We start from the raw sequence: 14117 nt of genomic DNA on the forward strand, positions 1-14117 counted from the left end.
ATTTTAACATGCAAAAAATTGCTAATCAAAATACTGCTCACCCTCTCCTAACATTAAAGCTATATATTCTACATTTACAGTTATGATGGGAATAATCTGTTTTATTATGTATCTTTAAAGCCTATACTGTGTGTCTGGATTGTTTTTGTGTTCTTTTTTTTGGGATAAATGGGCAAGCATCCCACCATTGACATAATACGGCATGGGTGACTAAGGGAAAACCATGTTCAGATTAGGAAGTTATAAGTTCAATACTAGGCTGTCACAGATATATTGCAGCAAAACTGGTTTTGATAAGGATGCAGGATCACACTTGGGTTATGGTGTGCGAACAGCTTGATAACTTGACAGCATATTTATTCTTCATTAATCAAACTTAATATCTACTGAGACATATGTACCTGTATTCATATACAGTTTGCACTGTTATAGTGGTACCTAATTCATTAACTACAGAGCATGTCAGATCAGTGTGCGGGTTGATTAGGTATTGCATTCAAATCAGCAGGCTCCATCTTCACCCTTTATCATTGCACTCAACCAATCATGTTTCTAATAATTAGAGATTGCCATCACTTGCCCGCTATTCAAAACTGTGTACAAGCTTAAGAGTGACTGTAAGTCCTGGGTGGAATGGGAAATTTAGAAGAGTAAAAATAACTGCTCACAGTATTGTTGAGATATTGGGCAGAAAGCAGGAGCATTAACAAAATTTTGAACTTGTAACTTAGCCTTCACACAATGTCTTCCTTCAGAGCAAATATGGTCATGGTGCATGTTCATTAGAAAACAGCAACAAAAACTCTTAGACATAATTTGTTGATACATTGTATGTGTGAGCAAGTCAAATGGAGTACACAAGACAGAAAGAGATTAAATTGGAAATACCTTTTTGTCTCATTGGTTCATTTTTACTAAACCCTCACATGTCAGACAAGGGGTTTTCTTATCAATACATGTACTCTTACATGGTGTGAAGCAAATTATCCTGGAGTTCTTTCTCAATGAGGGATTGCTGATTTGATGAGGGTCACAGAAGTAGTTATCGAGAGACCAATTTCCATGGTTGTTGCTATGCCTGCATCCTTTCATGGTGATAATATGTGCGTGACAGTTGCAAATGGTGATAGTGGCATGTGATTTATGACCCACTGTTGAGTATGCCACACTGAAATACCTGCAGCAGGCATATGGTGACAGGAAAAAGCCCACTGTTGCATGCATCCTTGCCCTGTCATTGGTACTACTAACTGTGGGGTACAAAACACTAAAAATATTGCATGGGTGCAGTGACTCCAACTGATGGTGCCTACTTCTAAATTCATGAAGTAGGCACTGTTCCACATTGTTTGGAATCTACATAATGCAGGAAACACTGTACCCACAAAGTGCTGAAAGTACTAGAAAAGGTCACTCTGTTATGCACATCACTTGTTTGACATACACAATGTGAATTGCACAATCTCCCAATGTGAGGTCACTCCTCTATTTCTTTTTTGTCATTTACACCTTTTTTGTACCTCTCTTTCATCAGTTGTTCATCCTGGAAATTATATTTTTTATTGTTTTGTACATGTTGCAGTCTGTCAGGCCTCTGGAAATCACATAGACAATTCCACTGTATAAATGGGACATGAATAATTGAACCTTGAATGGAGCAATTTTTGTTGTTGTGGTCTTCAGTGTGAAGACTGGTTTGATGCAGCTCTCCATGCTGCTCTGTCTTGTGCGAGCCTCTTCATCTGTGAATAACTACTGCAATACTCTGAGTCTGCTTCCTGTATTCATCCTTGGTCTCCCTTCATGATTTTTACCCCCACACACTTCCCTCCAGTACTAAATTGGTGATACCTTGATGTCTCAGAATATGTACTCTCAACTGATCTCTTCTTTTGGTCAAGTTGTGCCACAAATTAATTGTCTCCCCAATTCTATTCAGTACATCCTCATCAGTTATGTGATCAACCCATCTAATCTTCAGCATTCTTCTGTAGCACCACATTTCAAAAGGTTCTATTCACTGTTTATCTGAGCTGTTTATCATTCATGTTTCACTTCCATACACGGCTACACTCCAGACAGATACCTTTGGAAAATATTTCCTAAAACTTAAATCTATATTTGACTGAACAAATTTCTCTTCTTTAGTAATGGTTTCCTTTCCATTTCCAGTGTACAGTTTATATCCTCTCTACTTCAGCCATCATGAGTTATTTTGCTGCCCAAACAGCAGAACTCATCTACTACTTTAAGTGTCTCGTTTCATAAGTTGATTTCCTGAACATCACCCTATTTAATTGGACTGCATTCTGTTATCCTTTTTTTTCATTTGTTGATGTTCATCCTATATCCTCCTTCTGAGACACTGTCCATTCCGTTCAACTGATCTTCCAAGTCCTTTGCTGTCTATGACAGAATTACAATGTCACTAGCAAACCTCAAAGTTTTTATTTCTTCTCCCTGGACTTTTAATTCCTACTCCAAATTTATCTTTGGTTTCCTTTACTGCTTGTGAAATGCACATATTGAATAACATCGGGGGTAGGCTGCAACCCTGTCTCACACCCTTTTCAACCACTGCCTCCCTTTCATGCCCCCTCGACCCATATAACTGCCAATCCCGTCTCCGGCCATCCTGATTTAGGTTTTCCGTGATTTCCCTAAATCGCTTCAGGCAAATGCCAGGATGGTTCCTTTGAAAGGGCACGGCCGATTTCCTTTCCCATCCTTCCCTCACCCCGAGCTTGCGCTCCGTCTCTAATGACCTCGTTGTCGACGGGACGTTAAACGCTAATCTCCTCCTCCATATAACTGCCATCTGGTTTCTGTTAAAGTTGTAAATAGCCTTTTGCACCATGTGTTTTACCCTTGCTATCTTCAGAATTTCAAAGAGAGTATTCCAGTCAACATTGTGAAAAGCTTTCTTTAAGCCTACATATGCTATAAATGTAGGTTTGTCTTTCCTTAACATATCCTCTAAGATAATTCATAGGGTCAGTATTGCCTCGTGTGTTCCCACATTTCTGCAGAAGACAAACTGATCCTCCCTGAGGTTGATTTCTACCAGTTTTTCCATTCTTCTGTAAAGAATTTGTGTTAATATTTTGCAACCATGACTTTTTAAACTGATAGTTCAGTAATTTTCACACTTGTCAGCAACTGCTTGCTTTGGAATTGGAATTACTACATTCTTCTTGAAGTGTGAGTGTCTTCTGCATGTCTCATACATCTTGCACACCGTATGGAAGAGTTTTGTCTTAGCTGGCTCTCCCAAGGCTATCAGTAGCTGTGATGGGATATTGTCTATGCCTGGGGTCTTGTTTTGACTTAGATCTTTCAGAGCTATGTCAAATTCTTCTCCCAGCATCACATCTCCAATCTCACCTTCATCTACATCCACTTCCCTTACTATAATGTTGCTTTAAAGTTAATCTCCCTCTTACAGATCCTCAGTATACCATCAATATGCTCCTTCCACCTGTCACCTTTTCCTTCTTTGTTTAGGACTGGTTTGCCATCTGAACTCTATATATTCATACAGCTGCTTCTGTTTTCTCCAAAGGCCTCTTTAATTTTCCTATAGTTGGTATTGATCTTTCCTGTAATGAATTTGTCCTCTAGCCATTCCTGCTTAAACATTTTGTGCTTCCTGTCAGTCTCATTTTTAAATGTTTGTGTTCCCTTTCACCTGCTTCATTTGTAGCATTTTTAAATTTTCTCCTTTCATCAATTAAGTTCAATCTCTCTTCTGTTATCCAAGGATTTGTACTAGGCCTTGTCTTTTTACCTATTTGATCCTCTGCTGCCTTCAGTACTTTATCTCTTGAAGTTACCCATTCATCTTCTACTGTATTCCTTCCCTCTCTTCTAGTCAACCACTGTTTAATGCTCTCTCTGAAACTCTCAACAACCTCTCGTTCATTCTTCTTATACAGTTCCCATCTCCTTAATTCCCCCCCCCCCCCTTTTCCAATTTCTTCAGTTTTAATGTATAGTTCATAACCAATAAATTGTGCTCAGAGTCCACATCTGCTGCTGGAAATGTCTTACAGATATCCAGTGGAGCAATTAAGGTAATGAGAGTATTGGATTTTGTTATTAAAATGTGATTTTACATAGCACCCAGTCATAAAAAATTACACAATTGATTTGATTTATGCTATGGGCCTTCTCCTCTTAATGCTAAGAGGAAATTTAATGTAATCAGTAAATACGCTCTAAATCTTCTGCCCAAACAGTAATTCACATGATACTTTTCCTATGCTGGTGGGATTTGAACTAATCATAAACTTTTTGAAAGCTGCTAATTTATCAACCTACAGGTGGTGTTTCCCATAGTGGCCCAGAGTTACAGATTCCTCTCAGTTTCACACAAGTGGTAGAGCTCTCCTCGGATTTGATATTTGCTTCTATGAATTCCTAAATGAAAATGTGACAAATTCAGATGGTGCAATATAAGTGCTTCATATGATTTTGGAACTATCTGTTCAAATACTTTACATATTTTTGCATTCCAAAACACAGTGTCTCCTCCTTCAATAATTTCAGCAAGGCCAAATTATTTAAACAGAAGTTGCCCCCAAATCTGTGATAAAAACAACATGGACTTAAAACAGTTTTTTGTTGCTTCTAACATTGTGTTAATGGAAAATTTTGAGTTGACTTCAGTTTAGTGGGGTAAGGCATTGGTGATTTTGGAGACATGATGTGTGTCAAAGTATTAATGATCTCACTGCATCTTCTCATTTTTTTTTCAAGCTTACAGTGATGCCATATGTGCAGTTCCCAAGTGCTCTTCACTTACATTTATTACTTGAAAATGTCACCTATGTTCAGAGTAACTCTTGTTAAATACTCACTTATTAATAACTGGAGGAGGGAAGGTAGATACATTTAGATTTTAAGTCCCATCAATGATGGGGTCATTAGACAAAGAGCAAAATGTTGATTTGGATCACAGTAGGGAAGGAAATAGGTCATGTCCTTTCCTGAAGAATTATGTCAGCATTTGTCTTAAATGATTTAGGGAAACCACAGAAAACCTAAATCTGGATAGCCATATGGAGATATGAAGTGTCATTGTCCCCAATGTGAGCCTACTGTCTTTTCCACTGCGTTACCTCACACAGTCCCCAGTACTTGTTTTTTTTTTTCTTCTCATTATTTAACTGTTCTGCACACTTTGTCAGTTCTTCTGCCCAGTTCAGTTCACTTACATGCCATACTTGAATTAATTTGATTAATTGTTTGTTGGCTTTGCAACGTCTTTTTGTATCTTCAGTTGTGGCTTCCAGTATTTTTTATTGAGTGTTACAAGTCATCTGTAACTTCCTGAAAATCTTCATTCTGCTCGTGTTGTTTTTTCACTGCCTGTATATCAACTACAACCTTTTCACTTGTCAGCTGAAATTCCTCCTGTAATTCATGATTACTCTAGACAATTGCTTCTTTGACTTTCTGTGTAATTTTCCAATCAATCTTTTTAATGGGCCCCTGCAATTTCTGGCACAACTGTGCCTGTGATTCTTGTATGGGCCTTAATAATAATTAGAGATTAATAACACTAATGTCATCAGTTCACTAGTTACATCTCAAGTCTTTTGAAGCTTTAATACTCACAGTTCACTATTCTGTCCTGCTTTCTACTTCCTGCAACAACACTACACTACAATTTGTTTGGAGTACTGTTATACATATGCTACAAACTCATCAAAGTTCTGTGTCTTCTGCATTGGCTGTGTCCATTGGTGAGCAGCAGTCAGCACTGGAAGAATGTTGCCATAATTGAGTTTTACTTTCTCATTAAAAGATATGGTAGTAATGACTATAGTACTTCTGCAGCCAGTGGTACACACTTTGTAGTGAAAGAGAATAGCAATTTTCTTACCACTTCATGTAATATTGATTTCTTGTTTATGAAAAGTGTCATGAACATATCAAACTCCAGATGTATTGACTGAGTGTTTAAAATTGTTTACATTCAGTTTATAAGTGATTTACATTCTTAGCTGTAAACTCAAATATTTCAATTCCAGGTGTGGCATCTGGTTAAACATCATGATTCAGATGCACAGAAAGAAGGTGAACGTGGCAATAAAATGGTTTCTGAAATCTATCTCACCAGGTTACTTGCTACAAAAGTAAGTAAATCTCAGTTTTAAAAGGTGTGTGTGTGTGTGTGTGTGTGTGTGTGTGTGTGTGTGAGAGAGAGAGAGAGAGAGAGAGAGAGAGAGCGCGCGTTAGCTTCCACTTTCACAATTCCTAATTTTGAGTTGCAAGATAGACAAGAAAATGACTACTCTTGTTTCTGCACATTTAATTCTGATTTATAAATGTGATTGTTCCAGGGTACACTGCAGAAATTTGTGGATGACTTGTTTGAGACAATCTTTAGCACAGCACACCGGGGGAGTGCACTCCCATTGGCCATTAAATATATGTTCGACTTTCTAGATGACCAAGCATTACAGCATGGTATTTCTGATCCTGAGGTTGTACACACATGGAAGAGCAATAGGTGTGTGTTTGTGCTTTACTTTATGAATGTTCTAGAAATTAAACTTAGTAAAAAAATAATTACTTATCTTATATTTCTTTCTGGTAGATAAATGAAATTCAAAGTACATATTGTGTAATCAGAAAGATAATGCTGCCATTAATGACCTGTGGCGTGAGATATGCATGTGAAAGCAGCAAACCAGAGTACACACGATGCATTAATGTTTGGAGCTGATTTTTTGTAGAAAGACAGCATACACTCCACTTCTTTGTTCTCGTCTGGAGTGTTGCTGTGCCTAGTGAGATCCTTACTGCTTGAGATTGGTGGAGGATGTTGAAAATGTTTGAAAAAGACAATTTTATTTGTATTATAATAGACTAGTGGAGAGAAAGTGACAAATGTGATAAGTGAGTTTGAGTGGCAATCATTAACACAAAGGTTATTTTCACTGCAGCAGAATCTTCTCATGAAATTACAGTCACCAATTTTATCCTCTGAACTGTGAAATATTTTTTGACTCCCAGCTACATGGGAGGAAATTATCCACGTGACAAAATAAAGAGTGCTTACATGGAAAGATTTAGGTGTTCATTTTTTCAACATACTATTAAAGAGTGGAACGGTAGAGAAATTGTCTGAAAGTAGTTGTGTGCACACTCTGCCAAAAATTTAAATGTGAGTTGCTGAAGAATTATGTAGGTTAGATGTATATGTGTATGTAGAGTAGTCAAAGGTTAATCCTGACAGCTGATTCACAATTTTAGTTTCCTGCTATCATATACCACAAGCCCATTGTTATGTACATCAGAAAAGGCAAAGATGAAATTGTAAAGTATTCATCTTTACTATGTAACAACTGTATCTAGGGAAAGCAAACTGTTATGTGTATTGCTGTAGGTGAGAACACTATTACACTTTGCTGTTAGAGACTGAATGGTCATAAATTTCATCTCTTTATAATATACTATCTATGTTTTTTCAAGTTTACTACTCTGTTCCAAATGAGCTCTCTTATCATTCTTGATGTCCATGAGCCACTTTGTGACATTACTTGAATTTTGTGTGATGATAAGCATGCTGGACTTCTGGCCAATGTTGGCAGTACAGTTTCCTACTTTCATTGATACAGTGGTGTCTTAGACCTCTGGGTTGAACAAAAATTGTTGTAGCCTGAATTTGTTCTTTACATTTACGGTGTTTATCATTGAGATACTGTAGTTCTGATGTATTCATCAAAATACATTGCTTATTCACTTTTATGCATCACTTACAGTGAACTTAGTCACCACTCTGGTCACACCTAAGAGAATATTATCCAAAATTTTGTTTACAATACCTCCTGTTTGTGATAATTAGACACTGTAGACCATCTACAATCTACTTTCTATAATGACATCATCTTCTTTCATTTCAGTTTGCCTCTTCGCTTTTGGGTTAATTTAATCAAGAATCCAAATTTTGTATTTGATATACACAAGTCAAATATCGTGGACTCCTGCCTTTCTGTTGTAGCTCAGACATTTATGGATTCCTGCTCTACATCAGACCATAGACTAGGTAAGTCATAAATAGTAAGTGTATAAGACAGAGTGAGTTATCAGTTTGATAATGAAATATTATGAAATTGTTTGCCAGAAGTCACCAAACATTTTCTTTTACAATTATAAACCTGTCAAAATTTAGGAGCTTTTGTGTCATCTTTAATTCAATTGTATTACAGTGATGACTGTTAAATGTAGCACACATTTCTGCTTTGATTTGCAGGAAAGGATTCACCTAGTTCTAAGTTACTTTATGCCAAGGACATTCCTGTGTACAAAGAATGGGTAGAGAGATACTATGCAGATATTAAAATGATGCCTGCCATATCAGACCAAGATATGAATGCAATGCTTGCAGAGGAGTCTCGGGTAAGTTACTAGAAAACTTTACTAGTTAAAGTTACTTAATGGTAAGAGCCACTAATTTTTAAGAAAAAACTGGGCTTTATCAAGACAACTTCTCATATTTAATTAAATAACTGAGATGCATTTTGGAACAACATATCTGGTTTTATGTTTCTGTGATATCCTTGAGTTATTCCAGTCTCCTCTATGAATTTCATTAGTTTATTTTTGATATTTGTCTGCAAGACACTTTTGCCTTGAAAATGGTATACAATAGGTATCCTCGTCACTGATCAACTGCCAAAAACTGAACTAAACAGTTTTGGAATCCAGATGTATGAGAGCACTGTTTAATGAGAGTGAGTTGATAAACATTACTAAGATACATTGTCTCCTGGTTTCTGAACAGAGATCTCTGTCAAATCACCACAGAAAATGCAATAAGAGCTATAACTTATGCACATAATTGTTTTTTATTATGCAGCTATTTACCTTTTACAAATTTTTGCTTAGAGATCTAATGTTACAAGAAAACTGGAAAATACACGCCTATTGTAAATTAGCCATTCATTTTCAAAGCTCTACATTTTCTATCATTACATGAACAAATATGACAGCTGCATGAATAGATCCATAAACTCACCAAGTTTGCATTTTGGAGTCTGCAAATGTTCTACAAGTGTCCCTCTGGTTACACAAAATACATCCAAGCAGTACTCAAGTTTGTTTGGTAACATATGTATCAATATTCTGTCAAAGGTAATTACAGCAACATTGATGCATTCCCTGAGTTGTTCCAATCTTAACAGCAGTGGGGGTACATCAATGTGGTCCTTAATGTACCACTGACAGCAAAAGTCACAGGGCATTAGATCAGGCGACCTGGGGGGCCAGGGGACAGAGCCACATCAGCTTCACCAGTATACCCAATGCAGCGATGCGGAAGTTTATTGTTATTTAGGTAGCAACAGACATCAATGCTCAAATAAGGGGATGCTCCACCTTGTTGGAAGATGAAATTCTCATAATCAGCAGTCATGTGAGAAAACAAACCACAACCACAACTACAACATAAGAAGGTAAAAGGTATCCATCAAATTCTTCTCACAGAAGTAAAATGGCCCACACAGCTTTGTCTGTGACATTGCACAGAAAACTCTTTTCTTGGTGTGTCAACATTTTGCTTATAGCCAGATCAAAATTACTTGATAGTTCACACTTCACACGTTGGAGTTGGTTTCCACCAGATCTCGCAACATCACTCCCGAACAGTTCACCGTTGCCAGACTGCCCGAACAGTTGGACATTTCACTTCCAATTTCTTATCCTGCATTGTTTCTTAATGTGTTTGGATCCCAAATTCATCACAAATGATAACTACTCCAAAAACAACAAATACGCAACGATGCTTATGAAACACACGTTTCATACACGGCACTGACCAAACATTACTGGATACTTCTGCACAAGACATGATTCAGCATCACATATGCAGTTGTCATAATCACTGAGATTGGCTTACATAAGATAAGCTTTGCACATAATATTAAGCCAAATTTTTGAAGGCTACAATTCACCATTATCACTGGGTCATCACAGTCATAAGTTTGCTGCATAATCCAGTCTTGTGCCATAGCACAATGTTGATCTTATAAACCTGACATACAGAAGACTATGGATTTGAATCTCCTCAAATTAGTGATTTTTTTAAAAATTTTTAATCTAATTGAAAGAGTTTGATTATTACTTTTATTCAGTTAATTGGTTTAAATGTAATCTTTTTATTTCTAATTCTTTGTTGTGTCTTTTTCATCATTGTTTTGACTTCTTTTATTTGCTCTTATTCTTCTTCCTATCATTCTTTTTTCATTTGGAATCTACCTGTGTTGCCTATAATCTGCAGTGAAGTGCCAATGAGGACTGCTCATTGGTCGGTAATGTGGCAGGTCATGTAGCCAATGTGAAGATTGTTACAGGTAACCAATGATAGCGAGAAATTGCAGTTTGCTTTTAGTGCTGAAACTGACCTTTTTTCTGTCTTGAGTTTGCTCATGTTAGCTTTAGCCACTGTGGACAAAGCAGTCATGATTTTAGTTCTGCCACAAATCATTGAGTGCCGTTTTCTTGGACACATTGCACATCACAAGGTTTTGGTTAGCTTAGGAATGAGTTTAAATCCTGGGCTATACATCTTCCAAAGTTTAGTCAGTGGTCACATAGAATCAGCTGTTGCAGAGCATCTCATGTTTCTGACATACCTCACAGCAGCCACTTCCAACATGTTAACATGTTTTGTGAAGTGACCCGCTGTGTTTGTGTGTCACCTATAACTGAGCAGTAGCTGGCAGCTGTGCGGCAACACTGTAGCTGCAAGTGACAGATGTCAACTATCAAGTAATTTTAACCAGACTATAGGCACACTCATAATGCCAGCTGGTGGACACAGTGCAAACTCAGTGAGTTTACATTTCTATTCATGCATCGATCATATTTGTATGTGTAATATTTTGGAAAATATAGAACTTTGAAAATTAGTAAATAATTTATAGTAGCTCTGTACATTGGTAGGAAAGAGTTTGAATGATAACAATAAATCATTCCTGCAGGATGATTTCAGTAAATTTAATCACTGGAAAAACTCATTTTTACCAACTACAATCAGACTGGACGAGAGACTAATCTTTGTTTGGTTTTAAAGTGGTTCTTCTGTGCTATTCTTGGAGCCCTAGTGATAAAATTTGTCAAAGGTGTAAATGTAAATGTTGAAAGGGTGCATTTCCTGCTCAAGAAGACCAAACTCTGTGAAGGAGGCAGTATGAAAATTCGAAAAACTGTGAGGAAATTCCTTCATGGTGTGAGTGAAACTAGGGTTGGATAGAGTAGTGGTAGTATGAAAGACTGCAACATATTGTAATTATACATGAAAATTTTTAATGTATGGAAAACAAATGTATAATGAATTTTATGTTTCATAAAGCAGTTATTCGTAGGATAAATGAGTAAATTTGTCTCATATTCTGAATCAGATGTTCACAATAACCACTGAAAAGATGTGCCAAAAGGGGAGATGCCTGTGTATCATAATCGTGCACTGTACCAATGCAGTACTTTACAGAAGTGATCTATGTTGAGAAAACAAGTTAAAATTATCCAGTAGCTGAGAACAGCAGCTAAAACTTTGTCTCATTTGTAATATATGATAAGTTTATAGCAAGAAGCCAAACATCTTTTAGTATGAAAGAAAGTACAATTTTTTCAAGAGAGGTCATAAATTTTGTACCAGTTCTCTAACAATTAATGGAATGATTTTATTTATATTTCAGGACTATCTGTTCATTTAATTTAATCAGTATTTTGTGTACAAAATTGCCATATACTGCTAAATAAACATAATTTTTGTAATTAACATGCTACAGTCAAGTAACACTCAGTAACATTCCCTTCTCCATCACATAAAGTGCTAATCTTTCACATTTAACACACTGCTTAACAGTTCATTTGTTTTAACATACGTATTTGATGATGTCAAACACATTGACTCTTTCATGCCACAATATATTTTAGTGTTCCATTATTTATATTCATGCTTGTGGATTGCAAAGGGTTTCTTATTAACTACAACCGACTCTTAGGTATTTAAAAGAAGTGAAAGCCTTCAGAAATGACTATAACATTATCTAAATGTTTGTTTTTCTATCATGTTGATATTTCTTCTGTCTCTTTTCAGCTCCACACATCAGAGTTCAATACAAATTGTGCACTACATGAGCTCTACACATATGCAATGAAGTACAATGAACAATTGACTGTAACACTGGAGGAAGATGAATTTTCTCAGAAACAAAGACTGGCATATAAATTAGAGCAAGTGCACAACATAATGGCAGCTGAATCGAATCCGTGATGGCAGGCAGCCGGGCCAGACTCGAACTCTGCTTTTGAGGTCCGGTGTTAACCTGTCTGTGAGTGACAATGTGCGAGTGTGAACTGGTCCATTTTTGTGGGAAGAGACAATGCTCGACTGAACAACCACTCACGTCCCAGGAAAGATCCATCCAATGTGAAGTAATTAAATTGACTGGATCATAAGTGCAAAGATTCCTCTTATCACTCTCTTTGCTCAGTGTCCAGTCAGTACGAGAATTGTAGTGTACAGACAGTCTCGCTGAGTTTCTGCGGTGGGATGTGCCTACGAGGAGATGCAAATTAGAACTTTTCCCTGAAGTGCCTCCAGTAGAAACAGACTGTATAAAAATGGAAAGCACACTCTGTAAACTGCAGTTAATATGCAGTACTTATCATACTGTTGGGCAATGTGGAAGAGGGAGATGATAAATTAAAAAAAGAAAACTAAAAAAAGAACAAAAAAAACTGAGAGTGCAATTCAGTGTTTAATAAAATGAAACTGTCAATCAGCTGTGTTTACTGTATCACATAAAATATTAAGAGAGATACAGTTTATTCTCCATCTCATTCTCAATTTAGGCACACAATTTTCTGGTTGCTTGGTTTTCTTCTGTGCAGCAGTTTTACACCAATATAATTGTTTTCCTATTTGACGATGTATTCAAATGATTTGAAGGTCTTCCATGTTTCCTTCTTGCACAGAGTTTTCACGCCAAACCAGCACAAGAGATGCTTCACTTGTGAAGTTTTGTCAAGTTTTCCTGATTGTACCTCTCATCCAACCTGTTGTTCAGACTTGCCATCTAGTGTAGCTGTGTGTCTGTTTAGATGTTGGTGTGAGACATCAGTTATCTTTTTTTTTTTTTTTTTTTTCTATGCAAGATTTGTGTATGTACAGCACACTACATCAGTGATAACTTTCAGACTCAAGGTGCGATATTGTCACAAGAGACTCCCCTCCCTTCCTTTCATCTGCCAGTTTTTGTGGCTGATCTGTGTGTGTCGGTGTGGCATGAAAGTAATCAGCAACGATTATTATGAGGACCAAGCAATCGATCTCTGTGTGATTTCCTGTGATTGTGTGTTATGGGTATCACGTCGGTTGACTGGTATAACTCTCAATTTATGCTTTGTATAAAATGATTTGATTGTAAGAATGTGTCAAAAACTCAGGAGTTTCTGTGAAGCCACACAAAACGAAATAAATATTTCTAAGACTGCATTTTCTTGAATGTGATGGACCTATAGTGTGGCAAAAACTGCTGAGGGAGGCCACTTTGTTCGGTGCTGAAAATGCATGGAAAGGAACTGTAATGTTGATACAAATATTTTCCTTGAATCTCAGTTGTTGGCTGTCATGAATGTCCTGTATGAGCTTTTATAAATCCTTTGAACAATGTTGGTCTCCCTTATATAAATCATCACATTATGATTGTTTTATTGTATGGATATGCTCAGTGTTTGGTCACTATAATGAAAAGAATTTTTCAAGCACTTTTGTGTTTTTATTGATATTGTCCTTTCCTAATGTTCTTAACCTCTTTATACAGGAATAAATAAAATTTTTAAAAAAATGTGTTTGTGAAAAAAAGAGAGCGTTTCGCAAACTGTGTCAAGTATTTAAAAATTTGGACAATACTTTCACTCATTAACCAAAGAACAAGTTTGCAGATGATGAAAATGATTGTGGAGATACAGAAATTCCTTCCTACCTTTCTCACCCTAAGCAAAGACTTACTAAGGAAACTACATTGTAGTCTCATAATAGGAGCTGACAGTTCAAATCTGTATCAGCTAAAGTGTAAATTTTCTGTCTAGTTTCCATA

At 36.6% G+C, this 14117-nt stretch overlaps 1 protein-coding gene across 2 annotated transcripts in view; it reads left to right on the forward strand.

The window, feature by feature from the left end:
- LOC124721168 (plexin-A4) overlaps positions 1 to 13785 on the forward strand; it is a 996057-nt gene extending 982272 nt beyond the window's left edge. For both annotated transcript variants that reach the window (XM_047246003.1, XM_047246004.1), the window contains 5 exons: positions 6036 to 6140; positions 6348 to 6517; positions 7914 to 8056; positions 8264 to 8409; positions 12113 to 13785. In XM_047246003.1, coding sequence (XP_047101959.1) covers positions 6036 to 6140; positions 6348 to 6517; positions 7914 to 8056; positions 8264 to 8409; positions 12113 to 12289 — 741 coding nt within the window. In that variant the 3' untranslated portion in view covers positions 12290 to 13785. The remainder of the gene's footprint in view (positions 1 to 6035; positions 6141 to 6347; positions 6518 to 7913; positions 8057 to 8263; positions 8410 to 12112) is intronic.
- The last annotated feature ends 332 nt before the right edge of the window (positions 13786 to 14117 follow it).

The sequence above is a fragment of the Schistocerca piceifrons genome, chromosome X (genome assembly GCF_021461385.2).
Source record: "Schistocerca piceifrons isolate TAMUIC-IGC-003096 chromosome X, iqSchPice1.1, whole genome shotgun sequence".
In the NCBI taxonomy this organism is placed as follows: Eukaryota; Metazoa; Arthropoda; class Insecta; order Orthoptera; family Acrididae; genus Schistocerca; species Schistocerca piceifrons.